The following is a 25,553-nucleotide window of genomic DNA, read 5'->3' on the forward strand; positions in this document are numbered from 1 at the left end:
CCACAATGGCAGGGATGAAAATGGTGGCTCTTCACACGCATGTTTTCCACTGTATTGACCCTCAACAGAGCAGGGGTGGTACACTTTATGGAGATCCTACAATACACTGCACAACCAAAAACTGGGGTTGTTTCCCAAGTTTATGGCTTAAAACTGGACTTGGCCAAGAAGAAACTGCTGTGTCATTATAAAAGTGACTTGTATCCATCAAGTCCTTCACTTAAAAGCCAGAACGTGTGCATGTTGGGCAAAAAGGCAGCAAAGAGACAGGGGAAGAGGAGCTTTTTCAAATTGCCCCTCCTGACAGACACATAATTGTTAAAGGGAACACGTCGCTACAGAAATGAATGGAGGCGAAAACCAGTTCAGAACCACTTTCTTCCTTAAGTTCCGCAGCTCTAACTGAAGCTCTCATTCACTGAGGCCACCGTGCCATTTAGGGCACCGAAGCAGTAACTTGTCACCTAATACCTCTCCAAGAGTTGCGAACTTAAAAGCATTTCCCAAACAGTTTGGACAGAACATTTGGCTCGTTGCCTCACATCCAAAAACTACAAAGGGGACTTGAGGCTGCCATCACATGAGGGGCAGTCTTGTTTCCACAACCTCAGCCAAGTCTGAATTACTCGCGGGTCAAGGATCTGAGGGCTGGATTAGCAGACCCTTCCCTTCTACCCTTTCCTGTCCACCTTCGAAAAGCATTCCGTTGCTACCAATCACTTTTCAAATCACATTTGGAACAAAAATGAAATACAAACTGGGTACCAAGAAGAAATATCTGGAAATCAGAATTCAGATAAGTGTTTCAAAGCCTGAATATAAATGGGCTTTGTCTATGTAGCTCAGCAGTTTCCCAGCCCCGGTCTCTTCACTGTACTCAGAGTTGGAATGTTCATTAATTTCATGTGAACGTAAAAGTTGAGGAGAGGAATGAAAATGTAGCCAAATACCATCATTATCTTTTGCTGAAAGAGTCGATGGGAAAAGAAACAGACACGGATGGCTGTTGTATCAACTAACCGGGCAATGCACAATTCTAGTCTCACCTTGTCTTTTATAAGCACGGATAGTTAAAAGAGGGATGTATCATTCTATACTTTAATTCTGATTCAAAACTTCAACTGCTTTCTATTTTCAGCATTGTAACATTTTTAAAAAACTACATCATCTGCATATAACAAAAGGCAATTTAACTTGTAGATTAGCTTTGCGTTGCAAAAAACATACTTGCTCAAGACAATCAAGTGTCAAACCATGGACACCTGCGAAGGACATTCTAACTGTGGGATCTCCTCTGATCAGCTAAAATGTTTAATGCCCAGTGTGAATGTCTATGCTGTGCTGGACGGTGAACAAATCAGATACATGCCAACATGATTAGTGTTGGTAAAATGTGAATAAAACAGCCAGTGTGCAGAAAGCCGGAGTAGATTAACTCCATGCCTGTATCCACTTCTGTTGCAGTGAAATTCTGTTCCGTCAAAGTTGACTTCATAATCATGTGCTCGATGAAATGATATAGGCATACAGTGGCACAAATTATGCACCCACTTATTAAAAGGGTGCCTCACAGCCCTATCCCTGTGAGCGGTTTTCAAACGAATTACTTCTGATGAATCCTGGTAGAAAAGACTGCCCATCAACTGCAGTACATCCTTTTGAGGGATTAACTCAGGAAATAACTCATATAATTGCTATAAGCTTCCCCCCACCCCTTCCACTTAAAAAGTCTACCCAATATATCAAGGCTACAAGATTCTTCTATAATGTTGTGGCAACTAAATAATAAGATATTTTATTAAATAAGTACTGGCAGCTGTGTGTTATTATATAATTATTTCTAAAATTGCAAATGGATGTTAATTTCAGAAGCATCCACCAGTACTCAAATAGTATTATTATGTTTATGTACACAGAATTAGACACTAGATCAATTCTTAAAAGTTTTCTTTTTCCCCCTCTTATTTATTTATTTACTTAAGTGCGTCATCACAATTTAAAGTAGATCTAATAAAATGCCTGAAGAATGCATTTAGCTCAATTGTCATGGAGTTTTTGGTTTTCTTTAGATGTTTAGTTTTTATAAGTTTTAAACAATTTGCTTCTGATATAGGGTATTTAAAAATGTACTATTAGGTTTTTCTTTTTTTCCTAATCTAAATTGCTTCCTTAAAGTTGGAGAGTGAGAAAGGTACTGGTTCTAGAGGCTTGTAATATCTAAAATAAGTTTTTTTTAAAACTTTTAACATGCATACTGTTATCATCTCACTCACCAACCCCCCAAATGCATTCCTTCTTGTGGGTATATGACACAAGTACTTAATCTTCTTGAAGATTTATTCCATGTTATAGTAGATGGCTTTTATTGAAGTATCTGTTTTATATTATAAACTCCTTTGTAAATTACTTACACAGCGTTTGATGGCATGAAAATAACAAGAATGTGTATGAAAAAGTTGGATGATCTTTTGAATTCATGCTATTTAAAGTGTGGTTTGTGAACAGGTAGCTTCAGCACCACTGGGAACTTATTAGAAATGCAAATCCTTGGCCCTCACCTCAGACCTACAGAATCAGAATCTTTAGGAGAGGGGCCCAGAGTCATTTACCAGGTGCTTTGAGAAAAACTTTGTAAATAAGAGCTACCATTTATTAACTGCTCTATGCTAGGAGATGCTGTCAGTACTCGCTGTATGTTATATTAACTTAATATGGGTACTGAACAACCTTGTGAGGTAAACACTATTACATCTATTTTATAGATGAGGACATTCACTTTTCCAAATTCAAACACAGAAATTGGTCAAGTCAAGACAAACCCAGCTCTAACTCCAAAGTCTGGAACCTTCTTTTGAATGAAGAGGGTTCTTGTGATGCCTTCCTGGAATGTAAAACTTTCACTGCCAAAATATAATTTTAACTGCGAGCCACAGACGCATTTATATACCATGACACTTTATACGTATCAATAGTTGTCACTGGACATTTGGGTAGGGCAGTGACAAAAAAGATTAAAGTATAAACATTACATTTTAAACATAGTTAATTAGAGAACACTATAGGTTTTGCAGACCGGCAAGTGTACCTTCTTTCTAGTGAAGGCCATAATTAGAAGCAGAGGTATTCATCTGTAATCAAATTTAGAAAGGGAGGCAAAGTTTCAGCTTTCAGTCAGGGAGCTCGTTCCAAAATTTGGAACAGTCTAAAACTCAATGAGATGGGGGTGGGGGGAGATTTAGGGGAAAAAAGAAGAAGAAGAAAAAAGAAGACAGCTTTTCATAATTCTACCAAATGCAGTTGAAGAAGAATCTGCTGGGATTAGCTTTTGTTTGAAAAGCACCGACACAGGTAGGATTTGAATGTGCCACAGTATATAGGCTTCCATCGAAAGCTGCTGTTATCTAAAAACATTTTCAAAGGGCCCAAGTGCACCCAGCTTCTCCCACACGCTCCACCTCCAGATTCTGCGTAGAAGCGAACCATTTGCTCTGAATATTCAGTTCAGCTTTTTGTTAGGCAGGGTATCCAGGCCAAGGGGAGGGCAGGGGAAAGAACAAAGGGAAGTCCACTCCGGGCTGCCCTGCTGACCCATGGTGTCCACCCACTGAATTATCAGCGGGGCTGGCCAGGGGGGCGGGCATGCTGGACTGGCGTTGTTCTGAATGCCGCTGAGTGCCTTCCAGCGCTCGGCACCTGCACCTGCGACGCTTGGGTAAACTGTTCTTCCTCCAGCAGCTGTTCTCCGCGGGAGCCCGGGCACTTGCCCGACAGCCAGGACAGGGAGCCACTGGGGGGCTCCAGACGGCCCACGCGGACTTGGTGAACGAGTTCTGCGCTTTGCAGAAGAGAGACTCTCAAGGAATCCCTGTGGTGGGGGAATAAACAATTCTGAAGAAACTCCTCACTGAAATGTCTAGGAAAATAAGGAATTCCGGAAAGCCGACCGTGAAGGTCCCCAAAGTAGGATGCATGTGTTGTCAGCACTGGAAAGGAGATGATGCACAGATGTAAATAAGGCCGCTGTCCTCTGGGCTCTCCTCCCTGCATCACAGGAGGAGGTGACGCCACGTGACCCTCCGCTTCTAGGTGTGAGCTGGCCCTGCGCACCCTTCCTTCTCACCCGGCCAGCGTGGGGTCTGCTGAGAGCCACTGCGGCCACAGGGGCTGCTCGGAAGGCCTCAGGGAGCTTCCACGGCGGCCGCCAGCCTCCTCGTAAGCGTGCAGTATTGCAAATTCTAACTCCGGGAGAAAAGGGTCACACCACCCGGAGGAGTGGGACAGATGAAACGGGAGGACTCTGCCACAAGAAGCCTACATCTTCATCCCTAACCACCTCCGCTAGGAAAACTTTGTTTTAAACTTTTCAGAATTCCTATTTATGTTTTTTTTTAACTGCTTTCTTTGCTTTACATGGTCCTCCTGAGAAATCTTGGCTTCTTTTTTTTTAAAAAAGATAAGAGTCCAGTAGGGGAACTATTTGTTGCTCTTATGAATAATCTCTGGCACACAAATTGCTTCTCAAACCTGACCTAGTCACCTTTTCCTTGAGGAAACGTGCTGCCTTGCAGACCTACGGGCAGGACACCAGGAGCGAAGCAGGCCTCTGCTGCACCCCCTCCCCACCCTCGTCTGTGCCCCCGGTCTCAGCTCTCCAGCCTGGGAATGTGCTTCCAGACAGGGCCAAGGGGGGAGGACGGGAGGACTCCTTGCCACTAGGTCAGAGACAGAGGTTTCCTCTAATAAAATGAAGCTTCAGAATACGCCAGATGGAAAGAATGCCAATAGAAACCGTCTTTCTTAGCCGCCTTGATAGGAGGGACACTACTAGCGTCAAGCACAACAAAGATGGGTGGCGGCAGGGAGGCCCTGGCAGGTGGCCACTCGTGGTTGTGGGACCAGGTGCAGCTGTTTCACATTTAAAGGGTCAGCTGCTCAGAGCAATACTTTCGGGGAGCTGTAGATAAATGATTTCATAACATTCTTTGCATCTCTCCATGCCTCTAGCCCTCTCCAATCTCCAATCTCTCTACTCCTTTTTTGGTGGCTCCTTATTTTCAGGACTAAGATGAACAATCTACCAAAAAGTGACACTTCAAGAAAACGCTTCCGACCAAGAAGATACACTCTGGGAGCAAACCTTATTCCCAGGTGGTCTAGATGGGCGAGACCGAGGTGAACCTTGTTAGCTAGTTTTGGTCACCGCGCGTCTGAAATGCCTGTCTCTTTTTCTCTGACACAAGTCACGCAGCACTCTTGCGTTCAGCACTTTGCAAAGAGCAAAGCAGATGTCGGCTGTTGAAGAATGCCTGCGAGCCTGCAGCCAGCAACACTGCAATCCACCAAATGCCCGTGATGGAATCCATAGCTCCTCTGCTCACAAGTTTCCTCACTGACGTCATTTCAGGGGAAGCCAAAAATAAATAGCGAAATATGCAGGAAGAGCCCAGACAGGCTAAAGCGGCTGAGTTTTCCAAGCAAACAGCAACAGCGGAGGGATTGTTTTTCTACAAGGGAGGGAGTTCAGGGGATAAGATCCACACATAGGTGAAGCAAAACTTTGCACTTCAGAATATTTTGCCAGAGTGCTCTTTCCAGTTAAACCGAGATAAATATGGTAAAAAAAAAGAAAAGAAAAAAAAAACAGCAGGAAATAAAACCCTTCTCCCAGTTTCGGTAACAACAGCTGGGGAGACCTCCATTAATCATGTAATTGTGCGTCCGAAGGTTTTGCTTGCCGGCAAGCAACTCCGGGCAGGTAGCTGCAATTACCTGGCAGGAGCAGCTGAGACTTCTTTGTCTATAGCGGGAGGAGGGCATGGGGAAGGACCCAGGGACCTGATGCGGAGGAATCCTTACAGTCCTTGCACCTGCACCCACTGATTCTGGCAAAGGCACGCTTCATGTTTAAGATATTACGTAAACCCAGGTTCCTCTTGCAGTAATGGGAGATGTTAGGTTTGAAAAAAGGAACACGGCAAGTCTAAGCACAGAAATAAAATGCACTTGAAGATTTCAGGTTCCGTATTCCTAGTCACTGTTGCCTATACACACTGTTACTCTTTCTTTTTCTCGCTGTCCTATGGTAGATGAAATTTGGGGATTTTTGAAAAGCAACTGGCAAGTTCAGTCTCACTTTTGGTTGTGCAGGTTTCCATCAGGCAGCCTCTCAATGCCCCCTGCCTGTCTGTAAGGAGGGGTTTATTCATTTATATTGTCTACGGCGGCGGCTCTCATAACTACGGAATTGGGTAGTTAGGATAGAGACATGGCCCACAAAGCTCAAAATATTTACTATCTGGCTCTTTACAGAAAAAAAACCTGCCAGTACTTGCTTTTAAAAAATTAGAATTTCCTTTAACTTTTGAAAGTAAGTACTTGGGCAAGAGAAACCAGTTAATCTGTAGCAAATGTCAGCAGATACAATGAAGTGGGTAGCATGAGAGTTGGATCTCACAGGCCTTAGAAGTTTGTGCTCTACAATTCTTTTTCAGGATAGAGGATAAATGGCCTTCGATTTTTCTTTAGTCATCCTTTGACTAACTATTAAATGCCATACTTTTGCACGCCTACAGGTGCCAGGCAGCTTCTTATTCTCTACCGTGAGCAATGAGATTATGTCATCTAAGGTCCCAGGCAGGTGGTTCCCAGGGCAGGAGTAAGGAGCAGCTGCCCCTTTGTACCCCCTATGAAACAGCTGAATGTCAGTGTGACCCCTACCCTGGTGGGGAGAAGCCACCACTGTACCTGTTGGCCAAAAGCTGGGACCTGGTTCCCGAGGGCGAGGTCAGGTAGATGGCCAGGTCTCCCCTCCTGGGGTGGGTGATGGTGATGCGCACGACGACGTGCTCCAGGTAGTTGACGTGGCGGTTGGGGTTATCAGAGCAGCCCGAGGCTTTGTAGATGGAGCGCACCGCACTGTTGGGACGAATCGTCCTGCAACGGAGAGAGAGAGTTTGAGCAAACTACATGGCGGAGCTCAGCTGAGTGTGAACCCGGAGGCTTGGGGTGAATACACGATGTCAGGCAAGCAGCTGGCCACTGGATATTTACAACAGTGCTAGCACCCGAATGGCTGGGCCGCTAAAGGGACTCTTGATGGGGCAGTGGGAAAGATGTGGGAGGACAAGGGGGATGAAGGGACATCAACTTGAGTATGCATTGCTGTCACCTTGTTAAAACACAGATCGTTGGGCCCAAGCCCCAGGGTGTCTGATTGGGTAGGTCCCAAGAATTTGCATCTCTAACACGTTCCCAGGTAATAGTGATGCTGCGGATCTACAGAATACCCTCTGAGCACCACTGTATTGTGGCACAGTGAAGGCTTGGGGATTAGCATGCCCATGGTTCAAATCCCTGCTCTACCAATTTCTTGCCCTATAAGCCACTGGTACATTCTTCACTCTTGCCTCCAGGTTCCTGTCTTCCTCCTGTCCCATGGCTCCCTTGAACACTGGGCTCTAGCCACACTGGCGTCACACTTCTGGGATAATTCAAGTTTCCCACGTTGGGGACTTTGCACACACTACTCTGCCTGATGATGTCCCTGTGGCTGATTCTTCTTCCTTGAAGGTCAAAGATTAAGATCCACAAGGGCAGGGAACATTTCTTCCTCCCCTTTTTGTTCCTAATATCTAGCTCAGTGCTTGATGCCCACTAAGTGTGGGAAAAAAATAGTTCCTCAATTGGTGAATGAATTTGTGAATGAATCAAATAATCAAATAACCAACTCCTTTGATCCCATTTCCTCAATTGTCAAATGGGAATAATACTCAAGTTGTTATAAAGTTTTAAGAAGAAAATATACATAGAAGTTTCTAGCACTTGGCTTAGCCCATAAATAAGTGCTCAATAAATACAGGTTAACTTTCCACTCCTTGGATTTTTTTCGCTCATTCTTTGCCACAAAAGAGAATAGAAAAAAAAAAAATCCCAACAACTTTAGTCCATTTATTTCTGCTTCCTAACAACTTTCCTTAAGAATTATAATGGCTCTAGTTTCATCACTAACCAAAGATCAAAAATAATTTTCAGAGTGAGAGAGAAGAAAGAAACTTCAGAAGAAAAGAAACTTTTCTCTCTCTTTTCAGAAAAAAGAAACTCTGAAAACAAAGAGGAAAACACTAATAAAGCCACTAAGGTAGATTCCTGTTTCGGGGATTTAGCACCTAGGAGAGACCATTGTTTAGTGAACTTGTCAGCACAGCCTCCGGATCTGTGCAGGTAAAACTGGGGAACAGACTCTAAAATCTCGGAGTAAACTGCAATTGCAGTTACTGTACACTTTGCACCACTCATTGGATAACTCCATGGTAGACAGTTGCTTCAGTGGTTTGAAGTACACTGACTTCTGGAGAATACTTGCACTATCAAACAGAAATACTGACAGAATAGAAAACTTCAGAAAGCCTCTCTGTAGGCATGTCCCCAAGGCCCTTTCTAAGAGATGCTTTTCTTTTAAGGAAGCTTGGGTTATAGTAGTGTGGATTGAACGGCTTAGAATTCTAGACATTCTATTACAATGTCATAATTACATTGAAAAGACACTACAGAAGCTTTTAGCTTCCATGTGCAACAAGGGGCTGTCTCGAGGACCCGTGCAGGCTCGCTCTCTTTGGGGGCACTCTCATGCTGTCTGCTGGCAGCAAGCATTACTTGATTTGTCGGTCTGTGCTCTCCACACACACATGCTGCCGGGGAACCGTGGTCCACTTCTCTGCCTCCATCACCATGGCTTCTGCGTCCATCAGTCCAAATCCATAGAGGTGGCTCACTGTGGAAGGCAAGAGGCTGGTCAACTTCACTGTGGTTAGGTGCAGCCTACGCTACATACGTTGAGTTATAATGTCACTCAGCGGAGATCTCAGACACATCCCTATGGGATACTACCTATCTTTCCAGCAATGATTTGAAAAACAAATAAACAACTCTGACAAGGAAAGAAGATGCATATACATTTTCCTTGATTATATATTATTACCAGCAGCACGACTATCATTTATGAATTGTTACTACATGCTGAGCACTCTTCTACATTTTTACATTTAATCCTCCCAACAATCTTAAGATGTTAGTGCTATTATTATCATCACCCATGGATGAGAAAACTGAGGAACACAGAGAGACTTGGCCAAGACTGCCAGCAAGTCAGTGGTCCAGCTGGTTGCTAGTATACAGTTCCGCTCCAGGGCCCCACTGTTAATCACTTGCATTCAAAAGTGATGACATCATTGCTTTTGTAAGATCAAATTATTAATAGTTTTAAAGAGAAGTGACAACGTATACAACTTCTCCTAGTGCAAGAAGAACTTACATGCAAGAAATACCAATTTTCTGACATATCGAATAATTAGGTTGAATACCGCAGGAGACATAAATTATTACCTTTCTTCTAGCATATACGAAATTTATTAAACTTTATGCATGAAATATTTGGAGGCCTCTAGAATTTTATGCCAGCTTCTTGTCTTCAAATCTTTTAGCTCTCAATTAGCATACCATACCTATTGATCTAAAGCTGAATTTGACACAACTGTCTCACAAACCTCAATTACATACAGGAATATTTTGATGATGATACAGCAAGATGTACATGTGCAGTTCTTTCTGAAAATACTTTAAAATTCTGGTTGGATACTTACAATCTCCACTTTGTACTGAACTGTCTCTTATTTCTTTATATTCAACACGAAGTCATATTTGTATCAGTTTTTGTCTAAAACATTTTTCATTATCATATTATTAATTACTTTATACAAAATTTCTATAGCTGCCCATGCTTATGGATTATTTAAACATACCATCTGGAAATTCACAATGTTCTAGGACATAGTCCCATTCTACTTTCAAAACAACCTTCCTCCCCAAAACTTTTGCTTTAGGAAACTCTTAAAGTCCCCAGTCAGACCTTGTTCTTTCTGCCTCACTGCCTGTGCTTCTGCTGAGCTCTTGGCCTGACATTTCCTCATTCCTCCTCTCTGCAGGGTCAAACCCTACTTGTACAAGTTTCTGAAGGCCTGGATAGCCTATCATTTCCTGTATTTTCTGATCAATAGAAAAAGTCAAAAGATATTTACTGAAATTCAGCCATCTGTGACCAGTGAACTTTTCTCCTCTTTTCTCTGATAACTAATTAATTTGTCAATCCATCTGTGCTTCTGTCCATCCATCCCTCCTTCCATCCATCCACCCACCCATCTATCCAACCATCATTTCTTGAGTCCCTTCAATGTGCCAGACTTTATAATAGGCAGTGCTCTTTTTATCTATGCCATCAATTGCACTGCTAATGACCTCTGTCAGCACATGTCCTTTTTCTCTAAGTGTATTATATAAACTGATGATAGGAACTGGGTCTTATATTTCTTTATATGTTCCATGAGATTAAGTAGCAGTTTATGCACATGAAAGAATAAGAGAAAATTATAGCTAATAAAAAAGGAAAATTGTGCTAGGATTAAAAAGTGCTGTAGCCGGGCGCTGTGGCTCACGCCTGTAATCCTAGCTCTTGGGAGGCTGAGGCGGGCGGATTGCTCAAGGTCAGGAGTTCAAAACCAGCCTGAGCGAGACCCCGTCTCTACTATAAATAGAAAGAAATTAATTGGCCAACTGATATATATATATAAAAAATTAGCCAGGCATGGTGGCGCATGCCTGTAGTCCCAGCTACCCGGGAGGCTGAGGCAGAAGGATCACTCGAGCCCAGGAGTTTGAGGTTGCTGTGAGCTAGGCTGACGCCACGGCACTCACTCTAGCCCGGGCAACAAAGTGAGACTCTGTCTCAAAAAAAAAAAAAAAAAAAAAAAAAAAAAAAAAAAAAAAAGTGCTGCTTTATTTATGCTATTTGGTAATCACACAATTCTCAGCAAAAAAAAAAAAAAAAAAATCCACAATTTCTTTGTTTTGGGATATGATGACCTAGCCCATCACAATGATTAAGTTCATTAGGTATTATTATGTGTCCCATGTGAGAAAATCTGTGTAAAGAACCATACCACTGTAGGGCTTATTACTTTACTATCAGGTACTTAGCCAGACAGAGTACTAAGTAATAATAATAATAGTAAAAACCTACTTTGTTATGGCAAGAATATATGTAGGATGTTTATACATGTACTTCTGCAACTTTTATTATTAATAATTTTTCTGCTTAGAGAGTAATGCATGTTCATTGTAAAAAATCTTATCCAGAAAGGATATATCCAGAAAAGAATAAAGAAAATAAAAGTCATCAAAAACCTCATCGCAAATTGCTAACTGCCATGAACAATTCTGAATATTTACTTTTAGTTACCTAAGATTATAAGAGGTAATTACAAAGAGACAGAGGGACCCACATTATAGAGATGAAATGTCAAGTTTAGGCTTAAGGAGACCAAATTGTGGAGATCTTTTGTTACAGTTCATGTCAATCATACGTTCTCACCCATCATCTAACCATAGCCTACACCATTTCATAACGAACATTCTAAGGTATTTTTTTCCCCTGGGGAAATTGAATTTTTACCAAATTATACCAGACTCTTTACTTCTGATGGGTACTCAAACCTCTACTGTGCTAGTGTTAAGTGGTTTAAGACTAGCATAGCTTACCATTTTCTCTCAGTTTTGGGAAATGGAATTCAAGGTTTGATTGGTACATGGGATGTGGGGAAGGGGAGTGGGGAGGTGGGGTGGGCAAGGGTCTGGAACTGCCACTGCAATACCAGGACAGCCCCCAGGTTTGGGCTCAGCTGCTCTTGCTCCTGCACCCCCTCCCTCCCTAGTAACTGTCCACCTAACAACTATTAGGACATAAAGGAACATAAAGAATCATCAGATACAACAAACATTTCATACCTGTTAAATAACCACTGGAGTTAAGTAGAAAAGCACCTTGAGTCTTTATGAAGGCTATAAATTTGTTTCCTTTTCCAATTCAAATTCCTAACCTCCAGAGACAATGTCTCTTCATGAAACACTCCAAAAAGATGTTCATAAAAGAGGTTGACTAGCTACAGTTAAACTACAGTCTGGCAGGTCAAAGAAAAAAATTTATACTAATATTAATAAACAATGGGATTGGATTAAATCAACCAAAGTTATTGAGTCAGTAACAGAGATTTTTAATATTTTAAAATACTGGAAATCTGTATTTGTCCACAGTGATGATACACAGTCTAAGAAAAACATGGAATATGTTTCTTTATTTTCCCTTCCCCCCACCCCTTTTTGGGCTGGCAATACATCAACTCCATGTAGTCTGATTTGCAGTTATTTTGGGTTTTTTTTTTTTTGGTAAATACTAGTAAGAAAATAATTACACAATAAATGTGTTGGGCAGATAAACTCCCTCAAAATGTGGTGTCAATAGGAGAAATAGGCATTCAATGGTTTGGAAGCATTAATAATTTTCTTATATAACACAAAATTTTCACACTCTCAAATGACCTACAAATAGAGAAACACTGATCTTTTTGGTGACCATGTGAGTCAAGTCTGTCTTGCTCATCCTTGTCTTACCACGATGGGCCCAGTACTCAAGCTGTGCCTCTCTCCAGAGGCTGCCGAGCGTCTGGCTTAGAGGAGGGCTTTCATAAATATTTGTTAAATAAATGAGTTGACTTTATTCCCCAAGTGCCATGAAGTGTTTGCTAAAGAATTGTAAGGAGAAATAAGAGGTCTGTTCTTCTTACTACTGACTTCTGTAAAGTTATCCTTCACACTTGCAATTTATTCAAGTATAGAGCCAATATTCACATTTTACAAATTTACAATGAGAGCAACTATACCACGCCAACAACTAGTTGTGATTATGGCCATTCCATAACTAAAGTGGTCTTATTTATGCACATTTCTTATCCCAAGCTCAGAGCAAAACCCTGGGCTTGAAAACAATTTTATGATGATCAGGTGGAAGCCAGTCTATGCAAGCACTGTGGCAAATGCAAAAGCCTATGAAATCAGAGTACTATTAACATTGGCGGGAACAGGAATCCTGACCAGTTCAAATAGAATTTTTCATTCCTTCCAGTGGGGCAGCAAACATTACATTCAGTTTTAACCTTAGTTAAAATTCAAAAATCAAATATTAAAAAGATATTGAGGGAACAAGGCATGTATATAGAATAATTAAAGATCTTGAAGCGGAGTAGATCTCAGAAAGTAAATTTATTTTTTAGTAGAGTGAGATAGGACAAGCTCTGTTTCAATAAAGGGGATTTGAAAAACTTGCATAACATTATATCTGTTCCTTTAGGCTTCGGGGCTATTTACATTTGGATATGTATAAGATAGCAATCAAGACCTAATAAACAGTCTCCTTTATGTATGCAGATAAGCTCAGGAAAGTTTTTTCATCCTGCACCAGATGTACAACTAGCTTTTATTCAAAGTTATCCAAAGGCTTCCCTGTTTCGAATAGTCAGATGGACAACAGAGCTCAGAAAAATAGATAATATTCTCTGGGAGGTATATTCTCGTATTCAGATGAGACCAGAAGTACTGTGAGAAGATACCACACAATTACCACACAAGTAGGTAATTGCAGAGTTTGAAAGCAGATTCAGTTAATTTAAGCAGCAGCTTTGACTAGGAGGCCTAAAAAACTCAATTCTAAAGATAAGCTAGAAAGCTCAGCAGGAAAAAAAAATTGTAAGTTTCTGAGCAGAAGCTATAACCAGGGAAATTGGCTATACGTTTATTTCTTTTAGTGGACGATCCTTACTAGAGTCAGGTATTTCCAATCTTTTTTTTTTTAATTATACCAAATGGATATTTCATGATGATTTTAAAATGACTATGAGTAAAGCACTCCATGTATAATAAAGGAGTCGATCAGTTAAAAAGGTTTTGAGCTTCCTGAGCTGAAGAAGGACTTTTGTGCTATCACATCTACTGCAAAACAGGGCAAAAAAACAAACCAAAACAAAAAACAACAAAACTCTCTACAAGTAGCCTATGAGAACAGAATTTTGCCTATAACTGAAAAAAGGCAACTTAGTGATAGCTATTCATCCCTGAGTATTTAATATAAAAGCCCAGACAGTGTCTCCCATTGAGGAAATCATTCTGTACAACCAGGGTGACTAAATGTTCAGGTTTGCTCAGGACCATTCAATTTTAGTACTGAAATTCTTGTGTCCTGGGAATCCCCTCTTTCCTGGGCAAACCAGGAGATTTGTCACAGTACAGGGAACTGAGATAGTACTGTGTGATGCTGCTATGGAGTAGCACAGAGCTCTCCCGACTTTTAATTTCAATAGTCTAGTCACCAAAGGTAGACGAGGCCGCCTGCACTTATATTTGTATTCGTTGAGATGCACACAATCACCAAAATAGGAAACATGGCCAAAAAATTAGGTTCAATTATTGGATTATTCAAAAGTGTCCATTTCAATATACTTCACCATGGCCGGGCATGGTGGCTCACGCCTGTAACCCTAGCACTCTGGGAGGCCGAGGCGGGCGGATTGCTTGAGGTCAGGAGTTTGAAACCAGCCTGAACAAGAGCGAGACCCCGTCTCTACTATAAATGGAAAGAAACTAATTGGCCAACTAATATATATAGAAAAAATCAGCCGGGCATGGTGGCGCATGCTGTAGTCACAGCTACTCGGGAGGCTGAGGCAGGAGGATTGCTTGAGCCCAGGATTTTGAGGTTGCTGTGAACTAGGCTGATGCCATGGCACTCACTCTAGCCTGGGCAACAAAGCAAGACTCTGTCTCAAAAAAAAAAAAAAAATCAATATACTTCACCAGTGTAAGCTAATAATTGATCCAATTAACAATTCTATCATCCATTCAGTTGTAAAGCACCTACTCTGGACTCAACACCATGCCAAACAGGGAGGGTCCAAAAGAAACAAAATGATTTGTGTTCTCTGTCAAGCAAGGAGTAAGACAAGGATAACTTTACTATTCTACTGAGAACCAATTAAAAGCACCAAACTACATAATTTCTGTAAGTATAAAAGGACTTCAAAAGAGTAAGAAATTACGCAAAAAGACAATGGACATGAAGGACGCCGATAGATCCAGGTGCACAGTCAGTACCTGATCCATGTTAGCCAAGGTTTACAGTAAGACAACCCGAGGTGCAGTGATCTGCATTTGGACTGTACTTTGCTGCATGTGTAGGGTTTGGTCAGGTGGAGATGCAGGTAGCACATTCTATGAGCTTCCTGGTTTAATATCAGTCAAGTCTTTGTGCGGTTCACTGAGGCGCTGAGGAAACCAGCACCCCTGGAGTGGATGGTGCCTGGGGTGAGTGGTGAGCAGGGATGAGGGGAGTGGTAAATATCGCATGTAACAGAGGGTAAGATCAGACTGCGGGAGAACTGAAAGCCAACCATGATTGCTGGGTGTCGTCTGCCATCGATCAAGTTGTTGCTATTCTCATCTACCTATAAGTAAACCACAAGACTAAAAGGTGGTTACCTAAATTTCTGTCTTGGGGCTGGCGGGGGGAGGCTGCTTGATCTGTGGGCTCAGTAGAAACTCCAAACTAGAGATCAAAGAGCTGTCTGCAGCTGTTGGAGTCCCAGCACCTTTGCATCCTTTGATCCTCAATGTGCCAAACCACCTGCACTGAAGCAACTGCTCCCACCAGGGACCCTGTGACTTCCACGCACCTATTAATCAAACCAGGCCAAATAGGCGGGACAGGAGGAGGCATGCGACTGAGAGGGTCTGGGACACTTTCCTAAGTCACCAGGTCCCGCGTGCATAATGTAAACACTTAAGTACGGCATTTCTAAGGTAAAAATAACCAGCTATCTATGAAAATATACAACATAAGCTTTCTAAGAATGAAAAAGTGGGAGATGATGCTTTTCAGTCTCACGTTGGCAATTCTATACCTGAACATCTTGGACAGGTGAAAGCTGAATGCTTGCAGAATCACCCACTTCTTCCTTTGCTGTACTCCCTTTCTCCGACATCTCCTCATTTCGTATCCTTTTAGGTTTCAGGGCGAAAGGCACATAAGCTTCTCAGGGAGAGAATCAGAACTCTAGTTGCAATGCTTTCTTCTGCCTCCTAGTGCAAAATGCAGACTCCCTTGGGGTAGGAAAGTGGAGCAGCTGGCACCTGCATTCCACTGCCTGGTTTGTTTTTATTTTTCCCCTGCTCTTCCTAAAATCTCAGGCTCTAGTAACAGCTCCAGCCAGATCCAAACATGTCAGCCGTCCCCAGAGCTACTGAGGACTTGCATGTGGAAAGTTTCCAGATACTCGGCTGTCTCCTGGGTCTGTACTTCAAAGCTCCTTATGGGGGTGGGTTTGGTTAGCAGCTGTGCGTAGTCACTCTCATCAGCATCGAGACGAAGTCATAGGAGCTCAGGGAAACATGGCAAGTTCCTCTATCTCCAAGTTCAATGAGCTTCATTATACGCATATGGGAATATATATATTTATATACACATCAATTATATATAAGTATAATATTTGTATATGCATGTATAAAATATATATTTATTATTATTTGCTTAATTTGCAGAGTGATGACAAGAGGGAGACAGCTCTGCCTTCTTGCAAGGGCCTCTTTCTATGTTAAGGAAAGAAAAAAAATGTCAAATGATTTTCTTCTTTTCTCTGGCTAGTCTTCATTTATTTACTCCTAACATGGTTATAATAAGCAAGTAATTTGCTTAAGTTAATTGGTATTTCTTGAACAGAGGCAAGAAAACTAATTTACCAGCTTGGGGAGGGAGACCCAGCCACGGAGCTCAGGGCATATCTATATCCCATTTTTGCTTGTTTTTAGGAAACTAAGATTGTCTGGACAGAGATGAGAACAAGATAGAACATGTACAATGAGGGCCTTTGGTAAAGGCTAATCGAAGATTAGACTGACCATATGTCAGCTTCCCAGCCTAGATTTTCTCGGTGTAAAACTTGAGCAAACAATTAACTGAATGGGATCTTGAAGTTTAAGCCAGCAAAATTCCTCTTTGTGGATTATTTACATATTATTTTCAGAGAACTCTTCATTTGATTTTCCTTATGATTTGCTTTTTCCTTAAATTCTCATAAAAGAAAGGCATGGAAAATCTAGTTGATATTTATTTCAAGTGAGTGCATGCTTACTCAGTAGTTAATAGTAATCATAAAGATTTGGGTATTTCATCCACTGGTTCACCTGACATGAAGTCTTCACCCACCCTTGGAGGTGGAAAAAAATACTCTTTGCAACTGGGAATGTCATTATCTCACTGGGAAGAAAGTTACCACTTAACCTTCTAGGTTCGAAGCACTATGTTAGGCTTCTCACAAATATTCCCTTTCATTTATATAAAACTCAAATAACTTTTAGGCTTAATGAACAATAATAGAAAATGTTTTGTAAAATTTCAGAAATGTCATTAATGAGAGCTAAATATTCTCTTAGAAGAAAGAACACTTGAGATGGCCCTTAAATCCTTGAGTAAAATTTGGATTCATGGAGGGAAAGTAACGAGACCAAGATAGTTGGATAGTGGCTTTCTCAAAGAAGCTGTGTGGGCCTGAAATGCATGGCTGGATTTCATCTGGAGGCAATGAGTAGCCAAAGAAGATCAAGGAAATGACATAATTGAACTGATGCTCTAGAAAGATTGGTCTGGCATCAGTTATACAGGATATCAAAGGGCAGAAGGGCTGAAGCAGAGAACTAGTTGCTGCCGTGGTACAGGCATAGAAGAGCATAAACCAGGTGATGGAAAGGGTGAATGAATAAGAGATCAGGTGAGAGAGGAGCAATGGGATTGCACACCCCACACAAGGTAGACCGCCCAGGAGATGGAGGAGTGAAGGTGAGCAGAGTCATGGGCAGAAGGGTGTCCCCTGACCATGGAGGTCAGTTTCGGGGAGAAGTTGTTTTGTGAAAGATGACTGATGGATTGTGTTTTGGAGGTTCCGAGTTTTAAATGACATAGAGAGAGCCTTGTGCAGAGACTCTAGGTTGGTACTGGATGAAGACAATGCTGAAGCTATGGAACTGAAAATCGTTAGTAAAGAGGTGATATCTGTAACTGAAAGGAAGGCAGAAATGCGAAAGAAAAGCAGTGGAACTAAGAGGATGTCAGAGGAAAGGGGGTAGAAGACAGGGAGAGAGAGAGGCCCCTCTCTCCAGGGCTCTCTAAGAAAGAGAAAGGACTGTGGTTAAGGAAAGGGAGAAAGAAATCAGTAAAGACCCACAGAAGAATAGGGACTATATCTTTGTATTGCCAAAAGAAGGAAAATGAGATCAGGACTGGGTAGGTCAACAACATAAAACTCAAGCCTTCCAACCTGGCAAGCAGGAGCTGGGTCAAGGTCACAGAGCAATTTCAACTCACAGGTGGAAGTGGAAACAAGACTAAAGGAAATTAAAGGACTGAACGGTAAGGAAACTGAGGCAGCTAATTCAGACTACTTGTTGGGAATTTCTAGTTGTGAAAGGAAGGACAGGACTTAGGCAGTGGGATCATGGAAACATTTTTCCCACCTCTTAAGAAGGGTGATACCTAGTTTGAAAAGAGAGGGTCATAGTCTAATTGATAGGCAGGAGAACGAATGCAACTGGGAGCAAATGGTTCAGCAAGTGACAAGGATGAAATGTTTGGGGTGCACTGTTCACAAATTCCTTATTGAAACTGCAGAAAAACATGACTCAAGAGACTATTTTTTCAATTCTTATGGGGATGGTGTTTCATTAGTGCCATTCAAATGCACAGCAGAAAAGTTACTTCATTACATACAGTGGGTGACTTATGTCAGTGGTTCTCGATCCACTCAGGACTTGTTAAAGCACAGACTGCTCAGTCCCAGTGATTCAGTAGTTTTCAGGCAAGGCCCAGAATTTGCATTTCTAACAAGTTCTCAGGTGATGCTGATATTGCTGGTCCAGGGACCACACTTCGAGAACCACTTGCTTAGGGTATTAGGGCTGGTGTCTCTCCTGGAAAAGTCTGGTTAATTAAGCTAACATCTGCAACATAGGGCCTGAAAATCTGCAGGCAGGATTCCCAAATACCCCCTTCCTCATGCCAGGGGCAGAAGAGATTACAGTTGGCTACACAGTATATGATGCCAATATCTTTTTATATGGGTTATCCGAAATATTTTTGCTTCTTTTACAAAAACATTTTAAGGAGATCATGTTCTTGTAATTAATCTGTAGATATTTCACACTCCAAGCACAGGTTGGTCTAGATACTTTCTTCTTTGGATGCACATTACTTACGATAGCCTTAAATTCTATGCATTGCTAGGACAAAATCAGGGGTTGATTGAGTTGAGATTTAAAAAATCATACTTGGTGTACAAAGGTGCAAATAGGAAATGCGCTGAAGTGTCTATTTGTGAATCCTATTGTCTCTATAATTGAAGCACATTTAATGCACCAACCATGCTTCTCAAAATAGGATGCTCAGAGGAAATTTTATATGGGAGGTAAAAATAATATCTTACATATGTACTTTATTACACATAAGCTAATGAAATCTTCACAACAATCCTATCAGCAAGATAGTATTATTACTCACATTTTATAGCTAAAGAAACTACATCTCATGAACATGAGAAGAACTCCTGAAAGGTCATGGGATTTGAGCTCAAGTCTTCAGAATCTCTTTCTACTATATATTTATCCATTGCTTACTGTTGTCTATAAGACATACAGTATTTCTTTCAACTAAGGTATTCAAATTCATCACAATCCTCAAAATAACCTTGCAAGGTAACAAAGTGGAAAAAACATTTGGGGAAGTGATCTACATAACTTCCTTTGCCTTTTGCAAATCAACTGCATAAAAACGGCTCTTGTCTTCAAAACTTCTTTGGAACTCATTAAAACATCATGTGTAGAAAAAAATATGTTGGGCTTAGCAGGAAAGTTTAACATCTGGCCCATAACACTTTCCCCTATTCTTGCTGAGAAATAACCTTCTTCAGTCATTTCTATCAGGAATTTTCCCTGAGTGTGAAGATATTAATATGGAAAAGATACTTTACTTTATATTCATGCTTAGGCCCTTTGTATTTTTATTTTTAATTAGAGCTGACCAAGCATGCATAGTTGGAAGAATGACACTGACTACCGAAGAGCAACTTCCCATTTGTTAACTTCTAGCAGGGATCACAATACCTTTCTTTTTGGCTCCTTCAAGGATGACTCCGGAAATTTCAGGGTGTACCGTGTCTTCCGGTATAACACCGTAAAGTGAAGTCTGTCGAAACCATTATTGGGATGCGTGATAGAAGTCTGATTGCTTTGAAATGCCAAAGGCCAGCAAGATGGGAACATATGTAAGGCTGAATGGAGATTCTAAGAAAAAGTCTAGCTCTATTTATTTCCCAGAAGATGTAGAATCTTTGCAGAATCCCGGATGGATTCTGCAAAGCAACTGCCTGGTGTGTCACTGTACCCTGCTAAATGCGGTGGCCTTAGGAAGTCATGTATAGAACCAGGGTGAATTTTCAGGATTTTTTTTTTTTTCAACCTTTGTTGGTTTATATTATAGACACTGGCACCAATGTAAAGATATGTCTGGATAACAAAAGAGGATAGGAAAGACTAAGCCACCTTTACTAAAATTATATTTTGAAAAGATGTAATCATAAGGCCCTTTTCCTCTTGTTCATTTGGGCCATGTTACTGATCCTGAATCAGTTTCCACCAGGCCCACTTCCCACTGTCTCAGTGTGGCCACAGCAAGTTAGAGCTCTCTGTCCCTGAAGGGGAACATACAATTGGTGCCGCAGTCTATGTTAGGAATATCTGAGGCCAGAGTCCAAACTGATATGCATTATGCATATGCATATGATATGCATATGATATTAATTTCAATAAAAGAGTTAATCCTATTTTGCCTCAATCACAGTTTTTCCTTTCACACTGGAAGCTCTGTTCCTTGGTAGAAAAGATGCTCTGCAGGGAATACCTTCCAAGACAGCTTGGTGATAACCATGGAAGATTTCAAATATAGCCTTTTCACCACTGCTCTGGGCTCATTTACCCTACAGATGTCAATATTTACAAGGACTCTTCACCACAAATATGAATTTTCCTCTACGGGGCCCCAAATGAAATAATTATACATTTAAATTCATTAAGCTTCAATCATTATTTGTGGTCACAAAAAAGGTTATGAAAAGAAAACTAAATTTGTGCTTAGCACTCAGACTTACTGAAAATTCTGAGATTTTTACTTAAACTTTGCCTAGAGAGCTGGTGATAAAGCTAGTGAGGAAACTATCACAGATATTACAAAACTCTGTTTGGCTCTAGTAACACTGAGTAAATTTGCTACTGAAGAAATGGGTTCTGTGAATGTTAAGATAGAAGCAATGGCTGATGGTTAAAATGAACAGGACCATCTCCGGATGGATATCTGTTAAAAGAGGCCTGTGCCTTTGCCAGCTTTGGGAGGAATCGCAACACAATTGTATGCAACAGGGTTGTGCCTGTGGGGCCTGTCAGTTAGAGAAGGTACCTCTTCCCTTAAGGGGAACATTATCTCACTCCAGGGCACACACTTTGGTGAGTGGATGCCAGGCCGGATTTCAGTTCCCACCCTCTCAACCCTTCAGTCTGGCTCCTCTGTGCAGTTAACAGCCTGTGCAACCAACTATGGTATTTCTGCCAAACTATCATAGACATTTCTTGCATTTTTTAGCTATCTTCTCTGATTTTTTAATAATCTGTAGCTGGTATTCAGTGGGGGGGGGGTTGGCTTCTAAGATGCACAATATTAAGCTTTGGAACAAAGCTGGACACATACCTTCTGTCTTGGCTCTGAAAATACTTCTGAGGGTAAAACATGAAAAGAAGCAAATGATTTCTAGACAAAATCACCCAACACAGTATATTAAGAATGCATATACATCGTGACCTCTGGTGGGTTCAGAAAAGCAATGCAGCTCCCTAAAGCTACTGACAATTCTAAGTTGGCTTCATGGCCAGGAAAAAGAATATTAATGTGAAACTTTGGAAGAATAAAAAGTCATTTATAAACTCTAAATGCTTCTGTCATTCTGCCTGCATAATAGTCTTATAGCAACTCAAGATGCTAACTACAATTATGTTACTTGCTCTCTTTAAATCTTTGCAAAAGTCACATGGAAAATACAAAGACTATGACTGTATGTTAAAAAGAAATTCAAATATCAGAAGTTAAGTGGCTTTCTGAAGGTCACGGTGAACAGTAATGACCAGTGAAAAGACTTTGGTCAAAGGAAACTTGTAAAGGCTTCTCCAGCACAATTTCTGACCTGACATTTTTCAAGAGGCAATCTTGTCACCACACCCTTTGCCCTTGGTTTATTAAAGAGGCATTTCAAAAAGCATTTCTTTCTCTTAAAATAAAAAAAGAAGGAATGTAGCAAAGATGATTATAGATCCCAACTCTATAACTTTCCTCATTTACAAGGAGGCCAAGAGATGATAAAAAAAAATTTTAGCTGAATGTCACAGTTTTTAAGGTCATGAGTATACAACTGCATACTAAGATAATATAAAATGATCACTGCCAGAGGACTTTCATCCATTGCAACCAGTTAATTTGTTATATACATGCCATTTTGTAAGACATATCATAGGAACAATGGGTTCACATTATCAGAGTAAGAAATATGTAGGGAACTCTTTCTGACATCACACTAGCAACTAGAATTAACTTGCTTGAAAGTCAATACTATTATCTAGCTCACTTCCTCCAATCATTGCAATGGCTCCAAAATATTTTTCAAATCAAATGAGAACTTCTAAGGTCCAAGTAGCTTTGTACTCGGTTTCTTTTGGATCAAATTCCTCATCACACCACTCCTGCCCTTTTTGCACACTGGGCGCTCTCTCTCCTCCCCTACCCTTAGCTGTGTCTAGGGCACAGCTGTCTCCTCCAGTTACAATTCCCAGTCCTCGGGAAACACAAACAAGCAAAAGAATGCATCTGTTTAAACCGACTAGCAACCCCAGAAACTACAGTACTTCAGATAAGCTTTGGTTCCCAAACTTTTGGTAACCCTAAAGTTTTCAAACATTTTCCACCTTCTCATTTTTTGTGCTTCTGATCTAGATTATAATTTAACATTTAGTTCATAATCATCAGCAAATTGTGCTTTAACACTTTGAATACATTTGCTTATTAAAATCCAAGTAATCTTTTAAAAAAACACAAATAAGGAGGTTAATCATTTATCCACAATCAACTAAAATCGCTGACAATATGAAATGAAAGCGATAACCCAAATTAGAGAAAACACTGCAAAGATGAGAAGTGTTACAAGAGATATGTGACTGTAACACAGTGAGTCTAATGTTTCCAAGTGTTGGTGGAGTATGTTTCATTTCTAAGCTACACAGACCATTTTAATGGACATAGTTCTATACATATCGACATCTATATTTAAATATAGCATATGTTCAATTTCAATTATATCAAAATATGGACAGAATATTAACTGAATATGTTATATTAGAATGTATGACATACAGATAATAAATCATTTTACCTGAGTGCATACTATGAAAGAAGAGTGGTACTAATTTCTTTATATGCTATTTTCCTCATTCCTTCCTCACTCCGCCTGTGATGGCTCCTTGCTTTCCTTTGAACAAACCTTGTACATGTTATTCACCTTGCCTGAAATTCTCTGCATCTGGTTAGCCATTTATTTATTTATTTATTTATTTTTTTTTATTTTTAAATTTTTTTACAAACTAATGATGGTTTTGTTGCAATGAATTTTGTTTTTTTTTTTATTTTTTTTTATTTTTTAATTTTTTTAGAAACTAATGATGGTTTTGTTGCAATGAATGGTTAGCCATTTAGATTGCTGTTCTCTTATTTTTCAGGGTCTCTGTTCAAATTAGAGAGGACTTTTCTGACTAATCTTTTAAATATTATAATTTTTCCATATAAAGGCTGGCACATGACCATTTACAGTAGTTTTACTCATAACAACTCCAAACTAGAAACAATACAATTATCCATAAAAAAGGGAATGAGCAGACAAATTATAGTATATTCATATGGTGGGATAATACATAGCAATAAAGAAGAATGAACTGTACTTAATGACATTGATGAACCTGAAAAATATTATATGGAGAGAAAGAAGCCACTTTCAAATAATTCTATTTATATGAAAGTCTTTACATGGAAGTCTAAAAGATAATCTAATCTACAGTGTCAGAAAGGAGATCAGTGGTTGCCCAGGCTGGGGGGAGGGTAAGCGGTAGGGAAGGGGTTCAAAGGGCTTTAGGGTGACAGAGATGTTCTATACCCGGTCATGATTACATGCATGTATGAATTTGTCAAAACTCATTGTACGGTACAATTAAAATGGTACTTTTTATTGTATGTAAATTTATCCCTAATAAAATTGATTAAAAATGTTAGAAGATTACCAAATATACTGTTTATTTGTTTACAAAGGTGGATTCAATCTCAGTTTGACTTTGCAGTCCATGCTCTGAACTACTGAGTTTGGAGCTGAGTGAATTTTTTTTTGTCTTAAATAAACACAAAATCTCAAATAAGAAAATAATTGCTGAATTTAAAAATATTCCCTGTAAAACAATGTATAGACGGGGTTGTGTGTGTGTGTGTGTGTGTTCCAGTAAGATTGTCTTGGCTTATATCCTTTTTGAACACCCTATTTTGGAACTGGATTCAGAACCAAATTATAAGGGGTTCAAAGAAATCCATCTCATTACTTTATAGTCATAACATAGTTTTGGACTGGAAAACAGAATTGGCTCTGGTTGATCACCCTCTATAAGGATGAGATTATGGCTAGATGACTTTTATCTTTGCCTAAAATATCAATTGTAACCACAAAAATAGTAAGATTTGCTATTACCAAGGACAGCAAACTTGTGCTGAACAAAGAGTCTTAACAAACCTAAGGAAAGTCCAGCCTTATTAGAATTAGTGACTTGGGTTTTTTCAGGTGATTACACAAAAACAGACATCTACTTTCTCTGAAATGTAGAAGCTTTTGCACATTGTTAAAAATCATATTTTATACTCATAGTTCTTAAACTGTATATTAATTACTAAAGAGTTGATAGGATAGACTACAATCAGTTCAGATTTCTATCATGTAGTTCCTATGTTGAAGCAATTAATTAGACCTTAAAAGACTTAGTATGTTGAATTTCCAGTGACATTTAAACTAATTTGCAAAACAGAATTTAAGTATAGTTGCGTTATCATGGATATACAATTATGGAATAAAAACCTTGACGACATATTAATGATAATTTTATAATAAAGTCCTTAATATATTTTCTCTAGCTTACTTACATTTAAGGCAATTGAGTTTCCAACCCCAAAACAACATTCTAATTCACAACACAGTTCCATATCTTTATCCTCACATCAGGGAGTACAAAGCTTCGACATATGAAAATATGCTTTTAAGACTCTTTTTGTGTTTAGTATTTTCTATTTTCAAAGGACTTTTCATTCAACTCAGCCTTCTCATTATGTTTAGTCTTAGCTATCCACATTTGGCAAAAACGAAGGTAAAAAAACCTTAATTGGCTTCCTCAATGGCCACAGAAAAATATCACTAACAGACTTTCTACTTGAATTTAAAGGTTCACAAAGA

General features: G+C 40.0%; 1 protein-coding gene across 2 annotated transcripts in view; it reads right to left on the bottom strand.

The window, feature by feature from the left end:
- PCSK5 (proprotein convertase subtilisin/kexin type 5) overlaps window positions 1-25,553 on the bottom strand; it is a 427,474-nt gene that overhangs the window by 173,469 nt on the left and 228,452 nt on the right. For both annotated transcript variants that reach the window (XM_012759779.2, XM_012759782.2), the window contains exons 11-12: window positions 8,653-8,770; window positions 6,745-6,933 (exon numbers count right to left, since the gene is read on the bottom strand). In XM_012759779.2, coding sequence (XP_012615233.2) covers window positions 6,745-6,933; window positions 8,653-8,770 — 307 coding nt within the window. The remainder of the gene's footprint in view (window positions 1-6,744; window positions 6,934-8,652; window positions 8,771-25,553) is intronic.

This window comes from Microcebus murinus, chromosome 12 (assembly GCF_040939455.1).
Source record: "Microcebus murinus isolate Inina chromosome 12, M.murinus_Inina_mat1.0, whole genome shotgun sequence".
Taxonomy (NCBI): Eukaryota; Metazoa; Chordata; class Mammalia; order Primates; family Cheirogaleidae; genus Microcebus; species Microcebus murinus.